This window comes from Elgaria multicarinata, chromosome 16 (genome assembly GCF_023053635.1).
Source record: "Elgaria multicarinata webbii isolate HBS135686 ecotype San Diego chromosome 16, rElgMul1.1.pri, whole genome shotgun sequence".
Lineage (NCBI taxonomy): Eukaryota > Metazoa > Chordata > Lepidosauria > Squamata > Anguidae > Elgaria > Elgaria multicarinata.
In genome coordinates this window covers 9,526,680-9,549,060 of record NC_086186.1, presented here as the reverse complement: position 1 = coordinate 9,549,060, position 22,381 = coordinate 9,526,680, and the positions used below count along the sequence as shown (strand labels likewise).

The 22,381-nt window shown below is 45.8% G+C and overlaps 1 protein-coding gene across 1 annotated transcript; it reads right to left on the bottom strand.

Moving 5' to 3' along the window:
* Positions 1-2,131: 2,131 nt before the first annotated feature.
* CPLX3 (complexin 3) lies at positions 2,132-9,257 on the bottom strand. The gene is made up of 3 exons (XM_063142383.1): positions 9,094-9,257; positions 3,904-3,991; positions 2,132-2,370 (listed from the first exon to the last, which is right to left on the bottom strand). The coding sequence occupies exons 1-3, from the start codon at positions 9,255-9,257 to the stop codon at positions 2,146-2,148; spliced, it is 477 nt and encodes a 158-aa protein (XP_062998453.1). The 3' UTR covers positions 2,132-2,145.
* Between the last annotated feature and the right edge of the window lie 13,124 nt (positions 9,258-22,381).

The window sequence follows — 22,381 nt, the reverse complement described above, 5'->3', positions numbered from 1 at the left end:
CTTTTAAAACTAGGCAAATCAAGCCAATGAGGAATGGAGGAGAGCCTTCAGACTTGGTATAAAGCAAAGTCTTGGTATAAGGACAGGAGTATTATGAGCAGGACCGGCCCTACCATTAGGTAGAGTGGGGCAGTCACCTCAGGCAGCAGATGCTTGGAGGTTGTAGCAAGGTGTTGGAGGAAAGACCTGCATGTTCATGCCCTCCCCTCCACCATGAGCAACTTTATTGAAATGTGAGTAGCCTTGTACTATGGCAACCATTTTGACAGTTGTTGTTGAAAAGCAGTATATAAATATTGCAAACAAATGAACCATTTTGACTGTGGGAAGGTGCCTCTTCACGGGAAAGTATTTGTACATCTAACTATGGCATCCAATGGGGTAAGCGTCCCAATGTTCTGGACTACAATTCCCATTAGCCCCCTTCAGCGTGGCCACTGGTTGAGGATGATGTGAGATGCAGTGCTCAATATCTAGAGAGCGCCCGGTTACCTACCCTTGCCTGATCTGTATTTAGAGGCAGTTGTAGTGTAAAAGTTAGAGTGTTGGACTGGGACACAGGAGAGATCTGGGTTCTAGTCCCGACTCAGCCATGGAAGCTCACTGGGTGATTTTGGACCCGTCACTGATTCTCGACTTAACCTACATCACAGGGTTGTTGTGAGGATAAAATGGAGGGGGGGGAGGATTGTGTAAGCTGTGTTGAGTTCCTTGGAGGAGGAAAAAGGGTGAGATATAAATATAATAATAATAAATAAATTAGACTGAAAGTTAGGCTGCTCCTGGTTGGTTGGTTGAAACAATGTTCAGGGATCAATTGGTTATGGCACCTGCCTTGGCTTTTAAGAGGGGAGAGAGTGCATGTGTACAGAATCAAGGAAACTCAATAGACTACAAGCCTTTTTGGGGGGTGGGGACGGAACGGCAGGACAAAGAAATGCATAGAGAACGCTTGGTATTTATTCCACCAGTTTTAACAGTACCATGGAAGTAGGAATGTCATAGCAGGTAGAGGCTTATACAGGGACACTGCATAGTCACAGCACAACATACAAACTGACTGCCACATTCATCATTACACATAGGTCATTGCGCCCTTTCTCCTGCCGTTGGAAGCAAGGACAATGAGAGGTCCCATGATGCCGCGTTACGCATAGAATCGGAACAAGTAACACCCACAGGGCAGCTCGTTGCATTTGGCTAACTGAGCCCCAACCGGTTTGGCTCCAGCTCTTGTCCTTCTATGTGGCCTAGGGCAAAATCGCTGGACTCTGTTTTGTGCCTCCGTGGTCCCCACCTGCAAAATGGGGATAACACAACTATGCTTTCCCTTGTGAAAGGTCGGAGGTTCCGTAAGTGCAAAGTATTGTCATTGTTTCTCCGTATTGCTATGGATGTGTGTTCGGGGGACAGGGAGGGAGAGGCTCCCCTTCCAATGTCTCAAGCCTGGAAGACATAACGGAGGTACACCCATCTTTTTGATTAATGATAGGGTTCATTCCTTGAGGCCAAATGACCTGGTTTGTTTGATTGATTGATTGTTTCCCAAGGAACAAAATATCTACCTTAGACCGACTCCCACGCTTCAGATCTCCTTCACCTGCACTTGAGTGAAGGCCGAAGTATGGTTCTTCTCCGTCAAATAGGGTGGTTGTTTCTGTTTGCCTGCATTAAATGAACTACCAAGCCAGGTTTGCAGTCCTGGGATGGTAAATGGCTGTTTTCCTTCTCCATTGAGAAGCTTAATATATGGGGAAGAGGAAAGGATAGACCATGTCAAAGAGGCAGCACTTAGATGTAATCTTGCTGAATGGGGGCATTTGTGTTTGGGGCTGGGGAGGGAGGCAAGACTCTTGTTCTAAACCTGAGACTGTCAAACACACCTCACTTACAGGGATGGGACAAGACATCTTTTACCGGGAGGAATCATGGTTTAAGAGGGTGGAGGGGAGAGAAACACACAGGCCAGGAAGACAAAACTTGACTGGAGTCTGCCGGATAATTTTTGACAAACCAACACCGCCCTCGCGATGCCGCGGAACGCTGCTTGCACACGCCCTGCCCCGCCCCGCCCCGCCCTGGAACATGTTTACGTATTGGGGGTAGGGTGGGGTCGATTGATCTTGTGGATGAGCCATGGCCGGGTCACATGATGGTACACTTCTCAGCGGACTGCTTGAGGTCGTCTAACGTGGCCTGTGCTTTATCCTTCAGGGAATCGAGGTCCAGGTTCTGAATGTTGCTCAGCTGCCCGATAACAGAGTCCTTTTCCTCTTCTTCCTCATTGTCTTGCTCGATCATCTTGGCCAGCTCTTTCGGGAGCTCCACATCACCCCCGACAAGCTGGATTTGGTTGTCATCTGTTTCGTTCTAAAGAGAATAGGGTTAATTAGAAGGTGGGGGAGAGAGAGAGAGATTAGAGCAGGAGTGCAGAGTCCAGGGGCCCAATATGGCCCACACCCTTGGTGTCAAGATCAGGCTTGGTCTCCCTGGTGAGTATCCTGAATCAGATTTGGAGGAGGAGGAGAAGGAGAAGGAGAAGGAGAAGACCACTAGCTAAAATGGGAATGGAGGAATTCTCCAAGACTCTCCAGGAATCAAAGAGGAATCTTCCTAGGAGCTTATTGAACATGAGGCACAGGTTCAGGGATCATCCTCCCTGCTTGTGGGAACTCAGTCTTTGTAGGAGGGGGAGGGAACATCAGAAGTGACATCCCAGAGTCTGCCAGAGGATCAAGTGGGCAGAGTTGAGAGGAGGTGGGAGGCGATCCACTAGGTTAGCCACTCACCAGTGGTTACAGCTTGAAGACCCTCCCTGAAGGGGGAGTTGGGTTAAAGCCTGTCAGGCACTGTGGGAAACTGTCCATTTAGTTGATAGGCAACTGCCTTGCTTTGTTAGGCTAATTAAGCTTAGAGGATAGCTCCTAGCATTCAAACTTTCTCCAGGTGTGGTGAGACATCTATTTACTGAATACAGCTTTGCGGATTGCACAGCAGACCTATTTCTTGTCTCACATCTCACTGGGAGGGCTTGGAAACACGACACCTGGGTTCCAATCCAACCCTCCAGTGTTCCCTGGATGGCTATGCCTCCATCCCCTATCCCTATCCCATTGACCCGACTGCAGATCATGAGTGGTTTCTCAGCCGCACCTCTCCAGGTGTCCCATCCCCTGCTTCCTGATCCTTGTAACTGACGGTGCCAGGAATTCAGCCTGGGACCTCTACTGCATCCAAAGTAAGGGCTGTACCACTGAGCTATGGCCCCTCCTCCAGCAGGAACCAGAGAGAAGGATGAAAGGGCGAAGCAGGGCCATCCACCAGCCCTGCTAAAAGATGAATGAATTTTTCCCCTCTTCCTTTTTTCATTGCATGTCACGCTTTTCTAAATTATAAGCCTGCATGTAGGGACTGTCTTGTTTTACTGATTGTCTGTAAGCCATTCCAGGAGCACTTTTAGGGTTTGTTTGTTTTTTGAGGGGGAGGTGTTGGCTGTGAAGTGGGATAAAAGCACTTGAATCAAATAAAGAAATAATATTTAAAAAAAAAAAAAAAAAACCACCAACACCTTCAGCCCTGTTTGGAGCTGAAGAGGACCACAGCCTGCTCCCATTAGCTGTTTCCAAGCGTAGGCTGTTGCCAACACTTTTATCGGCACCTGCCGCTTTGCAGGCAGCTAATTTAGAAGATTGAGGTATCAGCGTCTATCCACCTTTTCAGTCCTTGCACTCTGCCTCCCTCTGTAGCATAAAACACTGCTATTTCCTCCTCCACATTCTCTGTTCTCTAGCTGTCGCTCAGCCCCGTAACACAGTCAGTCACACGCTGCAACAGTACCCCTACGGGAAATCTGGACAGGTTCCCTCCATCCTACTGTTGCTGCAAAGGGGTTTTTTCACCTACCTTGGGTAGCCTGTATTTGTCCCGGAAATGTGTCCGCAGTGTAGCTCGCTCTGCCTTGCGTTGGGCAAACTCAGCATCTCGCTCCATTCTGCAAAAATAACATTGGGAGGAGAGATTGCTGGTTAGCCAAGGCGTGCCCCCACTTGGCAAGCTAAGCAGAAGCCACCTGGAGTTGGTGGTCACTGGGGCAAAGAAAGTGGGAAGGTTTCCTAATGCAGGTCGTTAAAACTTCAAACCTGAGCATTTCACACAGCCTGACACTAATCACAGTAGGTCCACAGGATCACATTCTTTGTAATCTTATTTCATTAATTTGGGATAATTGCAGACTTCCTCTCTGTATCCATATTCAACAGTTGCTGATAAGGACTGTCATGCTGAATATAACCAGTGTGTGTCTGCATGACCCAGCTTTGCCTATAAAACAACTCTATTGATTGTTGGAGCCACAGTTAAATGGAAATCAGAAGGGTGGGTTGTTCTAACTTTAATAAAAATGAAAGAATTTCATCAATTTTCCTGAAAATCATACACACCAGAAAGAAATGTCCATTTTACATAAGATTGGTTAAAAACTGAAGGACAAAAGGCAGTTATCCGGGGTGGGGTGAGAACCCTCAGTCAAGCAAAAGTGTTCTATGTGCTGGCAATCTTTTCTGCCCATCATTACTGAAAACACTGTAGGCAACATAGTTTAACTATTGATGTTTTCTTATTCTCTTTCTATTGTAGTTGGTGGAATTATCTTATACACGGGTGTTGAACCTCAGCCCAGCTAGGGTCCCAATTTGGTCATCTGGGGAACCCCAGATGACCAAGACATTTGGCTGCCTGAAGCAAAGGACTGGATGGTGCCCCTTTCCATTCCAATCTTATTTTAACAGTGGAGTGCTGTCCCCCTGCTTCTGCTGCCTGATATGATAGCTTCACCCTGCCTAATGGTAGGGCCGGCCCTGCAAATGGCCATGCTCCCTTTGCCCTGACTGCTGACGGCCGATCGTTTGGTGGTTACACACACTTTCCTCCTCATTTCCCCCTTTCCCCCTCAAAGGTTGAAACGCCCCTCCTAAGATTGAGTTACTGGCAGTAACAGCATTCATCTAAAATATGCTGGTATTTTTGGTTCACCCCGTTTTCCTTCAGTCTAGCCCACCACTGGGATGTGGCCCCCAAAGAGCTCCTCTGAAATGGATTTTGGCCCTTGGGAATTCATATATGTTATATATCCATCCCAGCTACAGAGGTCTTAGCTGTTCAATGCCTCATCCCCAAGTTTGAAATCCTAGTCTTCATAATCCGGAACACCTACCCCATCATAGTTCTATATTCATAATGGTTACTATAAATTGGAATGCCCACTTCACTTGGAAGGGTGCATTGGAAGGGTGAAAACAACCACCCCAAGTTTTACCATAAAAAAGAGAAGAGAAACAAGCAAAAAACCAAAACCAGTTGGATCCAGTTTGAAGCATACTTCAATTCAACCCATTGAAATCCATGGGCTTTACATTGGTCTTGGCTAACTTTTTATTTCAGTTATTCTAATTATAACTAAGCCTGGATCCAACGCAATGTGTTATAATGCAGAAGTGATTTGCATTAAGCCAGGATATGGACATGGGTTTCTTCCTCTACCTCTATGTTGGAGTGCAGGAACATTTTAAGTATTCCTTAGCTCCATGAGTTCTCTTTCCCAAAGGAATCACAATCTGTCAGCCCTACAATATCTCCCTTCCATGGTCTCAAGAACCATAGCACCATTTTCTTGGTGGAGAGGCAGGCTACAAATAAAATGAATGAATGAATGAATGTGTGACTGGATGTGGGCGGAGAAGTGAAATCTATTGCACTCAAGGAAAATCCTACTCTTTGACATCTGCATAGAGCAGTGCTTTGAAATTCGACCATGTCCTCCAAACAGATAGTTTCCTAAATAGTTCTTTTGTGGAATTTTATTCAAACCATGAGCCTGGTTCACAACAGCAAAGAACTTGGACAATGTATTTCCACAGAAGTCAATGAGATGTTGACTGCATGCTTGTTGCGAAAACTATCACCTCATTATACATGTAAAATGTTACACTGAAATCTAAATACAGTCTTGCCCAGTTAGTGTCTGGGTGGTACAGTATTTTAGAACCAAAAAATAAGGAGGATTTGGTGTACACATTCTAGCACTTTCTGCTGACTCTATTACAGGAGTACTTATACTCTTACAGTGGTAGTTCAGTCTTCAGTATGATTTAAGTATTTTAAGCAAATTCAAGAGCCTATCTGAGTTTCCCGGATGATCTGTGTTTAATATCTAAGTTCAGTGGGGCTTACTCCCAGGTAAGCAGGTATATGATAGGTCAGAGGTGAGTAGATTTCAGACTTGTGGTTTCTAGAAACTCAGTATTCACCAACTGAATGCAAAAGACATACACAGAGGCCTTAGCTAGACCTAAGGTTTATCCCGGGATCATCCTGGAGTCATCCCTGTGCATCTAAATGACAAGCAGGGGATCCCAGGAGCAGGCAGGGACGACCCCAGGATGATCCTGGAGTAAACCTTAGGTCTAGCTAAGGCCTTAGAATTAAAACATTCTGAGCCCAAGAAGTGGTCTTGTGTATGAGAACTGAATGGAGCTCACAGTCTTTCTACACCCAAATCCAGTCCTGGTTACCCACCCCAAGCTTCCTTCATTTCAGCAATATAATTTAGGGCTGGGGTGGGAGGGAGAGAACATTTTGTAACTGGCTACCAGAAAAAGGGCCTTTTTTGCTGTGGCACCCCAGTTATGGAATGAACTTCCTAGAGAGGTTTGTCTGGCACCTATGTGGTGCTCTTTCTGGTGCCAGGTGAAGTCCTTTTTTTATTTCCCCAAGCTTTTTTAGCAGTTCAACATTCCAGTTTTTAGTTCTGCTGTTTTAAATCTGCTTTTGAATTTTAAATCTCTGCAATGCTAGGGTTTTTTCCCTCTGTGGTTGCACTTTTAGACAGAAGTTTTAAGATGTTATATTTAATATTGTATTTTATGCCGTATTTTGTGGTTTTAATTTCTGTGAGCTGCCAAGAGAGCTTCATCTGTTGGGTGGTATAGAAATGTAATAAAATAGATAGATAGATAGATAGATAGATAGATAGATAGATAGAGATAGCTAGATATAGATAGATATAGATAGATATTGTTTTAAAAAGTGGAAGTCAGAAATCATTGCCAATGTACTGCAAATCATCCAGAGATCTCCTGGTGACAGTGTGAATGTCCCCTGTTCCCTGGAGCAGAAATAGCTACATAGAAAGGGTTCGACCCAGACTTAGTCCTACTTAAATGAGTCTTATTGAAAATAATGGAACTTAAATGAGTCATGACTAACTGGTCCCATTGATTTCAATAGGTCTACTTTAAGCAGGACTAAATCTGAATCCAACCCAAAGCTTCTTTCAAGTGTAAATGACTCCAGCCTTTCTGCAAGGAGAGAGCCAGAGAAGTTTGCTCAGTATAAAGCTTGGATTTGAACCAGTGGGAAAAGGAATAGTTAAAACACAGTACAACTCTGTGTACAGACTTGCTACAGCAAGTGAGTAGTTGCTGCAGGAAGAGAAGGAAGCATTTAATCTAAACATTATGCGTGAATGGAGCCTTAAATAATCTTGGGTGTCCCCCCCACCCCCGCTTTAAAATAAAAAATGGTGAAGAATATAACCCCAAACTTCCTGAGGAAATCTGTAGTGAGAGGTGGTTTTTCCTGAGAAAACAATCCCGTCTCTTGAAGGCAAAAGCGGATTAAAAGATTAGGGGTTCATTAAAATGCATTACTGACATTCCCCGCCTTCTGCAACAAATGTAAAGTCCTGGATTCACTTCCTTGTTTCCCTTGCCACTTATTTGGAGGCAAGAACGATGGAGCAGGGTCTCTTTAACCCAGTTTGGGTTTCAACGGAAAGATCAGCTTCCAAACTGTGCCTTCGGTAGCCCAGATTCTTGCATCTGCCCCGAAAAAGGGAGGATTTGGGCCTGAACTTTGCATAAAAACTGCTTAGAGCAAGGGATTTATTTTTGCACAGATACTGCTTAGAGCTATTTTTAATTTCTCTTTTTTTAAAAAATGTCCTATTTTTGTTGGAGGCGTGGACTTTTTAAATGCCCTGCTAGAATCAATCAGGGTAGGAGGATGCCACTTTGAGGTTTCCGGATGTCCTCTCTTCTGTATAACAACACCCATTTGTTTATTTTGTTTTCTTTCAAAGGAACAATCCCAATCAGCTCTTTTTTGATTTAGTCAGGAATATATTTTACTATATGAAGAATATTGTGGTGAAAGGGTCTTGACTCTGTGAGTGTAAACTTCTATCCACTTCCTAATTTCACTCTGGCATTCCCGTTCTGCCCTAAAAAAGATAGGGTTCGATCCAGAATTAGTCATATGAATGGGCATGCATGACTAGGCGAAGTATGGCTAAGCCTGGATCAAAACGATGAACTAGTGTGTCCAGAAAGATAAGGTTGGACTTACATCTGAATTCATACCCATCTTCAGACATGGATTCACCAAATGGACTTCAGAAACTCATATATACAAAGGGGAACCATAGTTATTTTCCTTAACAGGACTGATGGTGGAATGAATGAGAGGTGGAAATGGTGAGTATTTCCTGTATCATCACAGATGTGCTCCCCTTGAATCTCCTGGCCAGGCTATATATCTAAATACATCATGATTAGTGAGTTGAGATCAGTTACATTTTTTGGGTCTGATGCTGATTTCGCTCAGTGATTTTTCATATATATGTTGATCAAATATTTTCTTTCTCCATCCTCCCTTCTATCACTCTAGCAGAGAATCAAGGAGCATGAAAGGCGCAGAGAGTTAGGTTTGTGGTAGATATATACAAGAAGAGTCGTAGCCTTTTCTCCAAAGGATGAAATGGACTTTAATCCAAGGAAGACCATGTCACAATACACCAGTTAGCCTGCAAGGTACCAGAAGGCTCTTTGGTTGTAACATAACTCAAGATTCCCCAACCTGAAGCCACCCAGATGTGTTGGCCTACAATTCCCATCACCTTCATTTGGCTGGGGTTGATGGGAGTTGTAGTCCAAAACATCTGGAAGATGTCACACTTTCAGAAAGGAGAGAGACAGACAGACAGACAGACAGACAGACAGACAGACAAAAAGGGGGGGGGATTTGCCCAATACTTACTTTTCCTCGACAAGCTGCTTCTGATATTCTTCATACTCTTCCCTCGTCATCCCGGCGGCTTCAGCTGGAGATTTCTCGGCTTCCCCTTTCTCCTCTCCTCCTCCCAGTCCACCGGTGAGATTCTTCAGTTGCCCACCCACCATGGACTTCACCATGAAAGCCATGGCTAGGCTGTAGGGGTGGGGGGGTGAGCAGCTAGAGTGGCCGGAATCACCGAGTGTCAAGGGAAGGAGAGGCGCGGCGGTGGCCACCTGAGCTTGGCCGGCTGGGCTGGGGTTCAGACCAGCATCGTGGTCTCCGGCTGCTGTGGAGGTTCCTCCTCGCCGGTTCCCATTGAGGATCGGGCTCTGCCGTGGAGGGGCTTGTCCAGGGTCACGTCGGGCTTCAGCACCCGGCGGTCGTGGACAGCTCCGGGCGACCCCGCTGGCGCCCACTTCGCTCTCGCCGGCGCCGTCTCCGCCGGACTCTCCGGAACTCCGTTCAGCACCGCGGCGCGCGGACAGCGACTCCTGCCTGGGCGAGCGCCTGGGCGGCGTATGTGGGTCGACCACGGCGCAAGCCGCGAGAAGGGCGCCCCCCGCGCTTGCAAAGTGGGCAGTCGCTCGCCTCCGGAGAGCCTGAAGCTGGCCCGACCTCGCCTCCTAAAGCGTGACAGTTTCACTCTGCCCCTCGGATCCCGCCCCTTCTCTCTTGCCGGCTCCGCCTCCCTCTTTCCCTCCGTTAAAAAAAAGGAAAAGAGGGGGTGGGGGAGGATCAAGTTGTTCACTGGTGTGACGTACCAGGCATTTTCTCTCCCTTTGCCATCTTGGATCGCTGCGTGCATTTAGTCTCTTACTGCTGCAAAAGCACAAAGCGCGTCTGGTAAAAACATCAAAGAGCCGTGTGGCACCTTAAAGGCTAACCATTTTATTCCAGAAATAACATTGGTCGCCTTTAAGGAGCCACAGGACTCCATTTATTTATTTATTTATTTATTTATTTATTTATTTATTTATTACTACATTTATATCTCATCTTTCCCCTCCTCAAGTCGGAGAACATGGTCCTCCTCCTCTTCCTTTTATGCCCACAACAACAACCCTGTGAGGTAGGTTAGGCTGCTAGTCAGTGTCTGGGACAAAGTCACCCAGTGAGCTTCACAGCCAAGTGGGGTCTAGAACCCAGATCTCCCAAGTCCCAGACTAACACTCTAACCACTCCACCACACTGTTTCTCTCTGTTATTTTTGCTGCACAAGACAAACACAGCAATCCCTCTGGAAAAGTGTCTTGTGTTACTTTCTAAAGACAGATCCATTGTCACAGAGGCTGTCTTGGACTGCAACCCACTTCATCTGATGTGTGAAGAGTTCTCTTCAGTTGGCAGATAATCTCTCTCTCTCTCTCTCTCCCTACACACAAACACAAACATATACACTCACACTCACACATATAATGGGTGTTTGTGTGTGTGCAAACAAAGAGGATCAAATGCCCATGAAAGGCATAAGTAGTCTGGAATAATTACGTAACTTGAATGTATACAAGGTATACATTTAAACTTTACATAAAATGTCAGAGAATAACAGCCTAATCCTATAAATATCTACCAAGAAGTAAACCCTACTGAGTCCGACTGTGGACTTACTCCCAGGTAAATATAGGATTGCAGTGTAATTGTCTTGCATTTGTAGTTCCACAATTTACCTCTCCACCCTGACACACACACACATCAGATGTGTGTGTGTGTTTGTATCTGCATGTATCTCTCTATGTAGCCATCTATTCCTTATCTATCTATAGCAGGCCTGCCTGCCTGATGTTTTGGACTACAACTTCTATTATCCCCAGGTGGCATGGCCAACACATCTGGAGGGCTCCACTTTGAGGAAGGCTGATCTATAGGACTAGAGAGACTAGGGTTAAATCCCCACATGAAACCTACTGGTTGTCTTGGGCCAGTCATCAAATCTCACCTTATCACACCTCACAGCTTTGTTGTGAGGGAAAAATGGTATCTGGGGTGTGTATGTTGCTATAAGCTCCTTGGAAGAAAGGTAGGATACAATTTAATTTTAAACATATATCTGTCTATGCATGATTTAAAAAAAAGAAAGAAAAAAGATTGCTACACAGCCCCATGAATCAAAACTTCCAAAATCCAGGGCGGAAGTGGGTACATGCCCAACTTATACATTTATTAGGACTAACTCAAATTCTGTAAAAGATTGTGTGAGCTTTCGTGTCCTCTGAAAATCTTTGTCAGGCTAGGTGGGAGGAAGAAATAGAAAAGTGTATAGATGAAGCCAGACCTTGTGGCCATGAGTATAGATTCAGTTTCAGAAGGAAGATGGCAGACCGAATGAGTTGCTGTTAGGTGCTTTAGGTATGAGATAACACTTTGTATTCCTTAGAAACAATGGCTACCCGCCAGTTCTGAAAACAGAAATGCTGGCTGCAACTCAGATGCTGCTATCATCACTGGTTATCACCTGCATGACTCATGAAGGTGGGGCACCAGGAGAAGGACCCATAAGAGCCCTTGATTTATTTTCATTCTCTGCAGTCATTTGGGAAGTTTCTAGGATCACCACAAAGAGTTCTCTGTTATCCTAAAGATGAACCGATTTATTGTGGCCTAAGCTTTTATACCACATACTCAAAAGGAGCCTTGCTGGATATTATTATTTATTTAGTATTCTGTTTTTGCTCACGAAAGAGGCTTTTATGGAGATATGGAGAATGTGGATAGGGAGACATTTTTCTCCCTCTCTCAAAATACTAGAACCGGGGGGGGGGGGGGTCATCCCATGAAGCTGATTGGTGGGAGATTCAGGACAAATAAAAGGAAGGATTTCTTCACACAGCACAGAGTTAAATTATGGAACTCACTACCACAAGATGTAGTGATGGCCACCAATCTGGATGGCTTTAAAAGGGGGTTGGAAAATTCCTGAAGGCAAAGACTATCAATGGCTACTAGCCCTGATGGTTGTGTGCTATCTCCAGTATCCAAGGCAGTAAGCCTGTGTGCACCAGTTGCTGGGGAACCTGGGTGGGAGGGTGCTGTTGCACCATGTCCTGCTTGTTCATCCCTGGCCGATGGCTGGTTGGCCACTGTGGGAACAGAGTGCTGGGCTACATGGACCCTTGGTCTGATCCAGCATCAGGGCTCTTCTTATGTACTTATGGCAAAATCGAACACCATGATATTTGAGGATGTGCGAATGGCTGTTTGTTTTGGAGCTTGGCAGAGGAGGAGACGTAGTCAACCTTCAAGGCTCTTCCTTCCTGGAAGATGGTAAAGATGCCAACCCATAGAAACAGGCCTTTCATTGATTTGCAGAATGGTTCTTTCAGACCCGTGGTACCTGATGACGCAATCCAGTGTAATTTTATTGAATTATTCTTAGTAGTAGTAGCAGCAGCAACAATAGTAGCAAAATTCATGCAGTGCTTAATCATTCCTTATCTTCAGCACATTCTGGATGTTTCCCATCATCAGAGAGGCAATCGAGGTGTCGTTTTGACTTGCTTCTGGGGCAACCACTGGAAAACTTGCTAGAAAGTGAGAGGGAGACGGCTGTCCATGGAAATCGCCTGTGACAGGCATAATGCAAGCGAAAGTTTTGACTCTCTTTTTCTATTTTCGTCTCCGCAGAGACGAAAACCTACAAGGAGGGAAATGGGAGGGGAAAGGGGAGAAACCGAGCAAACTCCAGACTACCCTTTAAAAAATAGATTCATCTCAAGGAGACAGCCAGATCTTCTCCCCACAATGGAGGCAGGGCAGCCTTCAGATCGAATCAAGGGCTCCCGAGAGAATGTGTTCTCTCGAATGAAACTTCGCCAATGTCATGAATTTAATCACACAGAAGGCACGGCGGGGTTGCCTACCTCTTTCACACACATGTTTCTTTACGTTAAGGAGGAGATGTCCCCACATTTTATGTTGGAAAGGGTGCGTCCCCACATTTTAACTGGCATCCACAGTGTTTGGGGTGGGGGTGGGGGGTGAGGGGGGGGACAATGCAAGATTAAAGGGCACAGGGCCCTTAGAAGGAGCCATGAGGACCAAAGGAGGGCCTAGATGGCTCACACCAAAGATCCATTTAGCTTTTTCCAACCTGGTATCCTCCAGATGTAGCGATCTCTGGAATATTGCCATTTCTCATATCAGATCTGTGTCCCTTGGTTCTTTCCCATAGGTACTGGCACACACCGGCAGGGGAGCTGTGGACACTTTGGCTCCAGTGTCAGTGAGGCAGTAAATCATAGAATCATAGAATCATAGAATAGTAGAGTTGGAAGGGGCCTACAAAGCCATCGAGTCCAACCCCCTGCTCAATGCAGGAATCCACCCTAAAGCATCCCTGACAGATGGTTGTCCAGCTGCCTCTTGAATGGTAACTGGTTCCATTGTCATACTGCTCTAACAGTCAGGAAGTTTTTCCTGACGTCCAGTCGGAATTTGTCTTCCTTTAACTTGAGCCCGTTATTCCTTGTCCTGCACTCTGGGATGATGGAGAAGAGATCCTGGCCCTCCTCTGTGTGACAACCTTTCAAGTATTTGAAGAGTGCTCTCATGTCTCCCCTCAATCTTCTCTTCTCCAGGCTAAACATGCCCAGGCTAAACATCCACACCTTGGATAGCCCCTTTAGAGTTCTGACTGGTTCTGGCTGAAAACTGGAGCTGATTCATCTCGCCATTGATATCAGAGCCACCAGCCTTCCCTGCTGGGGGTTCCCGCTAAGGGATTCCTCTAGGGGGTGGGGTTTACAGCCTAAGCCCCCTAGAGAAATCCTCGGAGGCTCCATGGGCTGAATTGGGGTGCCTGGCAGGAGGGAGAGAGAAAATGCACGAAAACTGGGGAACCACAAATGATCGGTGGGTAGGGGAAAGACGAGAGGGTTGTCCCAGAGAAGGGGGCATGGTCATCTGGTGAATTGAAAAGGGCAGTTTGGTTCCCCAGGCAGGACAGATACTTTATTATTATTATTTATTTATTTATTTTTTTATTTATTTATTTATTTATTTATATAGCACCATCAGTGTATATGGTGCTGTACGGAGTAAAACAATAAAATAGCAAACCCTGCCGCATAGGCTTACATTCTAATAAAATCATAATAAAACAATAAGAAGGGGAAGAGAATGCACTATAAACGCTGCAATATAAACGCTGTTGCATGGTTGATTCATTCAAAAGGTGCCAGGCGATGATCCCAACCCTCCTTTCTTTTTACACTGTAATTGTTTGGGTTCCCCTCCCCCCCACCCCACAATTCTTTTTCTTCTTCTTGCGCTATGATCGTAACAGTCTGGCTTCCAGGTTGAGTCATTGCATCAGCAAAGACAATACACCCTAATCCCCAAGAGGCTGCAAACAAGTCTTTAATGAAAAGTGACCTATTTTTTCGTAGGGAACGTCTTCGACAGAAGTGTCTAAGATGTTTAAAGGCAGACTATCGACCTCCTCCTGAGGAAATAATGGGATATATTTCAGGGAGAGGGGTCCTCTCAAGCTGCTAGCTGCCAGGGGTGTGCATTCATTTCATAACTAAGGGAAACAATGGAACGGAATGGGGGGCCATTTGGTCCAACTTCCGTTCTTTCATTCTTGTCTGGGCTGAGCTATGGGGAGACATCTAAGTTGAAACAGGATCCATGGGACAAGGATCGAAGAGGAAGTCAACAGCAGAGAACCAACCAGAATGAATCTGGGACCCTCTGTGTGTTCTACCACTGATCTTCATGCCTTCCTCTAGATTGGACAGAAGAAGGCTTGGGAGATCTGGATTCATTTCTCCTACCTCCAACCCATTCCGTGGACTTCATTGGGCTAATTTACATAATCCATCAACCCACCGTGGTCATGGTGGGTTGTGGCACATGCAGGTGGCCGTTTTGAATATCCAACCCCTGCTGTAGCTTGTCATGCCATCTCAACCTTTGGACTGTGGGTTATATATGAGGGTTAAACAACCCCCATATAACCCAACAACAGACCATAGCCCGCAGTCCCCAGGTTCGGACGATACAACAAGCAAATATTCAAAACCCACCAGGCACATGCCAGCATGTTTTAATAGTGCAAATGTGATGGCCTTGGGAAAATTCAGCCCTTCCCAGTTTTAGCTCTCCATCTGTAAAATGGGAATAATTGTAATCCTTCTCACAGGACACTGAGAAGATGGACATAATATATATATTTACAATCACAAAACTCTCCTTCGTCAACTGTAAGAACATAAAAACATCAGAAGAGCCCTGCTGGGTGAAACCAAGGCTCCATCTAGTCCTGCATTCAGCTGCCCATGGGACACCCACAAGCAGAACATGAGTGGAACAGCACCCTCCTACCCATATTCCCCAGCAACTGATTCTGGTGGTAGCATATAGCCATCAGGACTAGTAACCACTGATAGCCAACTGTTACTACCAGCAGCCATTTTGGCAGGCTGTACTGAGGGAGATGGGAGGGAGAATGGGCCATCCACCAATCCTGCTAAAAGACTTAATTTTTTTTCTTCCTCTTCCCTCTCCATTCCTTTTTCCTCGTGTGCCATGTCTTTTTGAGATTGTAAGCCTGCAGACAGGGACTGTTGTGCTTAATTGATTATATGTAAGCACCTCTGGGCATCTTTTCGGCTGAAGGGCAGCACTGAAATACTTCGAATAAATACATAATAATAAAATATAAATCACAAAACCCATTGCACGTTTGAAAAACATAACAAAAACTGGCACGTCAATGAAAAACGCTAAGGGCAACACGCACGCATCTTGCAAACGGCAGCAAAGGCTTTGGTGTTCGTGCTCTCAGCTCATTTCCATTCAATGACTTAGGGAACAGGAAAAAAGATGAATCCATTGATATCTGCTTTGATTTTTTGAGATTACAGTGCACGATGTCTGGGGATTAAAACATCTAAAGAGATGTAAATCTACACGAGCCGAGGCGTGCTATAGACAGCGCACCAAATGGCGGTAGGTTGTGCCCGCAACACTACCACAAGCTAAATGTCCTCAGCTCAAAACACAAGAACTGTTTTGCTTCAGCAACGTTCTGGGATTTGAAGGTCATTTCTTAGCAATTGGGCTGGCATGGTTCCCTTCGAAGCAGGGTTTGTCTTCCAGGTCATTGCCGCTCCTTCTAATGGGTCCTCCTGGTCTTCATTTTCTAAAAACGGCCTGGTGGTTCTAAGCTTTACAGATCCCATCGTTGAACACAGTGGCGTGCTCGCCTTACCTCTCCTGGTGGTGCGACATTCGAGGGGTGCAGCACTTTCCCCCCAGGGTTTGGTTCCCTTTGGAAGGAGGTCACTGGAGACTTACTGGGGTTTGCAATATTTATATTTATTTGCAAAGAGGTTGAAAATAGACAATGCCCCCATTTCAACAGCCAGCCAAAGCCTACTGCTCTTGTGTCTGATCTCTAGGGAGACACCCTAAAATGTTTAGCAAGCCCCAAACCAATTCCTCTCCCTTTCCATCTAAACTAGGAGCAACTAACCTCTTTCTGCCAGAGTGCTGAGTTCTATTTTAATGAACCTCTATCCAACTTCACCTCCCTCTTTCCTTCCATTAAAAAGAAGGTGGGGAGAAGGATTCAGTTATTTACTGATGTGATGTACCAGGTTTCTCTCTCTTTGCTGTCTTCCAGAGGGGTAGCTGTGTGTTTTAGCCAAGTGCTGCTGCAAAACCCCAAAGTGTCTTGTTAAAAACAACAGAGTCTTGCTGCACCTTGAAGACGAACAGCTTTATGGTGGCATAAGCTTTCGTAGACTGTAGTCCGTGAAGGCTTGTGCCAGAATAAAACCGTTAGCCTTTCAGGTGCCTGGAGGGTCTTCACTGTTTTTCCTGGGATAGGCAAACACAGCGATCCCTCTGGAAAAGTGTCCTGGGTCACCTTCTAAAGATGGATCTAATGTCGCAGAAGCTGTTGTGGACTATAGCCCACTTCATCCGATGGGTGAAGCGTTATCGTCTGCCTTTACACGCACACACACATATAATGGGCTGTTGGTGAGGTTATTTATTTATTTATTTATTTATTTATAATATTTATATACCGCTCCCCATTGAAAAATTTCGGAGCGGTGTACAAGGTAAAATGAAAATAAAAACAGAATAAAACAGTTAAAACAAAATTTAAGAAGAAGCAAAAACAGAAATCCAGGGCTGCATGTTAAAGAAAGGCTTCTTGGAATAAAGATGTTTTCAGGAGGCGCTGAAAGGAGTACAAGGTTGGCGCCCGCCTGACCTCCAGAGGCAGGGAATTCCACAGGAGGGGGGCCACCACGCTGAAGGCTCTTCCCCTGGTGGATTCCAATCGGAGGATGGATCTATATGGAACCACCAGGAGCAGGCCCTCGGATGACCTCAGTGACCAGGCAGGTTGGTAGAGGAGAAGGCGCTCTCTCAGGTATCCTGGTCCCAAGTTATTTACTTATTTATATTTATTTAGAGTATTTTTATCCCGCGCCTCAGCCAAAAGGCTCTCGGAGAGGCTTACAATGTATCAATAAAGAAGACAGTCCCTACCCTCAGGCTTACATTCTAAAAAGAAGACATGACACACAAGGAAAAGTGGATGGGGAGGGAAGAGGGAATGGCTCAAGTTATGGCTCATTAGGCAATGGGGGCTGGTAGCTCCGATGTCAGTGGGGCTGTAAATCCACTCCAGATTTCAGTCAGAACCAGACAGAGCTCTAAAGTAGCCGTGCACTGCCATTGGGATCCCTGTCCCCAAAAACATTTGTCACTTCTTCAAACCCCTGAGCCTGCTGATTTCTCTCTCTAGCACATGGATGGCTCTGTAGGAGTCAGCACTCACTTCTGAAAATCGCTAATAGAGGGAATAATCATTTAAAATGTTTTTTAAAATGCCCTGAAACCTCTGCCAGCTGAAGTGTTTTCCCAGGAAATGTTCATACACAAGAATCTGTTTCTCTAACGTTTCTACTTTTTCTTTCTCTCTCTCTCTCTCTCTCTTTTTTTTTTTTTTTTTAAAAAAATACCTTTCAAAACACACAAAAAGCTCAGTTCTAGCTGCTTCTGGCGGACCAACTATTAACATAATTTTCATTTCTTTCCTTAGACATTTGGGCCCTGAGATGAAGCGTGACTCATATTTCCTCAAGAATCTGTCATGGATGGAGAGCAGCTTAGCTACCCAGAATGAGGGAGAGATAAAATACAACTGCTTCCCCACCACCACCTTGAGCTTACCTGCTTAGAGCAGAAAGAAATACAGAAAGAACATTTTGGCATCGCAGATGTGTGAACAGTGCAAAAGGTTATATCTGCAACATGGGAAGGGAAAGCATGGGATTTCACACTCCCGGCTTAGCGTTTTGCACAAATGGGGTTTGTTCCTGTTCTGAATTTCAAGTGTGGTTCAGTCTGGTTCCTTTGCAAAAGAAATCCTCAAACATGGGCTAAAGCCCAGGGCTGGATCTACACTACTGCTTTAAAGTGCTTTATAACAGTTTTGACAACTGTACATGGAGTGTGTCCTGGGCCCCAACAGTTCTCAAAACTGTTATAAAGCGCTTTAAAGCAGTAGTGTAGATCCGGACCAGGTTCTAACTCCAGCTTTGGTCAAATGTGAAGCCCACCATTTCAGCCTTTGGGCACCAAAAGTGATTGGGGTCTGAGGGCTCATCTACACCAAGCAGGATATTCCACTATGAAAGCGGTATATAAAAGGCAGGAGCCACACTGCTGCTTTATAGCGGTATTGAAGTGCGCTGACAACTGTTAGGGCCCATTGACACAGACCATACACCGCTTTCGTACCATTTTTATAGAGCAATATCCTGCTTGGTGTAGATGTGTCAATGGGCCCCAACAGTTGTCAGTGCACTTCAGTACCACTGCAAAGCCGTAGTGTGGCTCCTGCCTTTTATATACCGCTTTCATAGTGGAATATCCTGCTTGATGTAGATGAGCCCTGAGCCTTCTTGGAGAAGCACGTGACTAAGGCCATAGCTAGACCTAAGGTTTATCCCTGGATCGTCCAGGGGTCAAACCTGTTCATCTAGATGACACAAAGGGGATGCAGTGCTCAGGCAGGGGCAAACCCTGGATGATCCCAGGATAAACCTTAGGTCTAGCTGTGGCCTGGGTAGCTAAATTGAGAAAGCATCCAGGTTAATTAAACAGACATTAAGCACAGACCACGTTGCCTGGGGCTTCATCAAGCGAGCGTGTGGTTTCTCTTGAAAGGAAGCTGCTAGTAGTGCCTTGTTGTTATTCAAAAGGGATTCTTGGGAAAGTATTGTGCACTTCTCGTCTTCTGAATTGGTAAAATCTGAACCAATTCAGATGTTGCTCTAGCTCAGGGATGGGCAACTTTGGTCAGGGGGGATCTGGGGGCTATTTTCCATTCCCCATATCCTGCCCCCCCCCATGCTGCCCTGCCATTTGTTTTTAAGTGAAATTTTTTTTAGAGTGTTTTTATCCCGCACCTCAGCCAAAAAGGCTCCCGGAGCAGCTTACAATAAATCCGTAAAGGAGGCAGTCCCTGCCCCTAGGCTTACATTCTAAAAAAAAAAAAGTCATGACAGACGAAGAAAAGGGGATGGGGAGGGAAGAGGGGGAAAAGAAAAAGAAATTAAGGAGACTGTTTAGCAGGACTGATCGGAAGGCCCTGCTCCCCCTTCTCATCTCCCAATGGAGGGCAGACCAACAGCTCCTTCTTCTTCCCCAACTGAAGCAGGCCCTGATGTACATGAAATGCATCCATTTGAAGGCTGCATAGAGGTTTGCCACTGAAATTTGGTGGCAAACCACTGATTTTGGGGGGCACGGCGTGCCACCAAATTTCAGTGGTGCGGTGGTGAAGGCTGCATGCAGGCTGTACGTTACCCGCGCCTGCTTTAGATTCTAGTACGTTGGCCTGTGTACTTGCTCCTGCAACTCCCGCTGACTTGTAGCAGCCTAGCTCAGACCTCAGAAACAACTGATCAATGGATGCCCAGGTATTGCGGTTTTTAGCACCAAGAGTATGAACTGGCAACTGAACCCAGAAAAGTAGTGTGGTATAGTGAGTAGGATGTTGTGCTTGAGCTGGAGACCTGAGTTCAAATCCGTGTGCAGCCACGAAGCTACCTGGAGCAACTTTGGGTGATTCTCTCTCTCTCTCTCTCTCTCTCTCTCTCTCTCTCTCTCTCTCTCTCTCTCTCTCTCTCTCTGCCTATGGTGGTGTGATGCATTGTCTATCTATTCTAAAATTTGGCAATTATTTCTACATTTGCATTTATACATATAAATTAGCACATGCAAATTTAATGCAAATCAGAGACCTTTATTTGGGCGTTATGAACATGGACATCCTAATTCTGTCCCTTTAGAGCTCGTACCTTGAGTTGCGTGGACTTGGAATGGAATCTAGGGCTGGGAACATGGTTCATGTGGACAAACTATGCAATAATGACTGTGCAGTGAGAGCTCTTGTTTGCTGCAGTTTACCTGGCATAATGGCTAATCCTGTCCCTAATCCTGCCCTTTCTGTTTACAAGCAGATGTGAAGATCACTTGGACAGCCACAGGCATTCTCCGGACTTTGGAGAGTTTAGCTCCTCTTCCTCAAAAAGGAATGTGCTTAATCACAACCGCTGTATAACCGTGCCTTGCTCTGCATAACTCCCTGCTCTCATTGGGTTGCCTCTTCCCATGCGCCAGGCCTGTTCCATCTCAACGCCAAGGCTCAAGGGCTCTTTTGCAGTGCACTGGGCAGGCTGTCAAAAGCAGGCGCATGAAAAAAAAAAAACCCGCGCGGGCAGGGATGAAGTCACAGCAGCCCCCATGTCACAGGAATGCGCATGCACCACCGAGCACACCAAGGGGAGGGGGTGAGCATGCACCCCAAATGACACAAACATGCATGGACAGGCACATACCGTAGCGGAACAAGTCATGTAAACAAGCACATGGAGGGGACATGTGCTGCTTCCATGCCCTGTGGCTGGGAGTGACCCCTGAACATGTGCGCATGCAATGCACACAAATGCGCACGCACTCTCCCAAGGTTCCCCCCTACAGGGGATCTTTCCACACTTTAGTTTTCCTTGAGACTTCAGAAGAGGAGGGTGTCAATGTGACCTACCAAGGGAGATGGATGTCTTTGTACATCACCGTACTAGAAACAATCGTGTGTGTTTTTAAAAAAAGAAGAGCACTGGGTGGAGGGTGGGGGAATATGATGGAGTCACAGGGGAGTTGCAGCCACGCTCTCGCTCCGGGGCTTGGCCACCGGGGATGCGACAGACGGTTTTCAATCTTTGTACTAAGCGGCCCTAATTAGCAGCCGCAAATAATTAGGGAGCCAGATTGCAAAAGAAGCCGAGCGAAATTGACAAAAGAAAAAAGAGAAAACACCAACCAAAAAACCTACAAAAACGTTCAACCTTCTCCTCTGGCTTCTAAGTAGGGCAGACCTCACTGTACTACAGAGATGAGGCCGTGTCTCAATGAAGAACCCTCTTGGCTTTGTGAATGGTACGGGGTATGCATCCCTTTCTGAAATTTATTATTTATTTATTTTAGCATTTATATCTCACCTTGTCTTCCTCCAAGGAACCCAAGACGGCATACATAATCCTCCGCCTCTCCATTTTTATCCTCACAACAACAACCCTGTGAGGTGGGTTGGGTTGGGCTGAGAGTTTGTGACTGGCCCAAAGTCACCCAGTGGGCTTGCATGCCTGAGGGAGGGGACTAGAACCCGGATCTCCTGACTCCCAGTCCAACACCTTAGCCACTACACCACACTACATATCATAGAATCATAGAATAGCAGAGTTGGAAGGGGCCAACTTCTCATCTCCTCCCCCACCACAACACACACACACACAGTGCTTGATACTGCTCACACATTTGTGTGTTTCATTATTCCTGGAAGGAGAACAAATCTGGACTTGTGCAGCAGGCTGGATTGTCAAACCATGGTGTGCCACGTAGGAAATGCAGGTTCAAATGAAGAGCTTTATCACACCAGCGTTATACTGTGCGATCACTGCGAATTGCGTGCAAAGGACTCTGAAGTTTTCCAGCTTATAACCTGCTTTGATTGTGAAGTACTCTGAAGTTTTCCAGTTTATAATCTGCTTTGACTATGAAGTACTCCCATGCATCCTGCTTTAATTGTGCTTCAAAGGCAAAAGACCCGAACTATTTTGGTACTACTTTTGGAGTGAATTATTTGTTGTTTTCCGAGTGGCCACTGGGGGCGCAGTAGCAGGATTTGATATGTTTAAAGAAAAATTAAACAAATGCTTACTTCTGCGTAAGCTTTAAAGAT

Bases quoted from the DNA above. Each gene is read 5' to 3' on its own strand.
- CPLX3 (XM_063142383.1), bottom strand. From the start codon at position 9,257: ATGGCTTTCATGGTGAAGTCCATGGTGGGTGGGCAACTGAAGAATCTC. The intron at 3,992-9,093 runs GTAAGTATTGGG...TTATTTTTGCAG, and splicing joins AAGCAGCTTGTCGAGGAAAA to AATGGAGCGAGATGCTGAGT. The intron at 2,371-3,903 runs GTAGGTGAAAAA...TATTCTCTTTAG, and splicing joins ACAAATACAGGCTACCCAAG to AACGAAACAGATGACAACCA.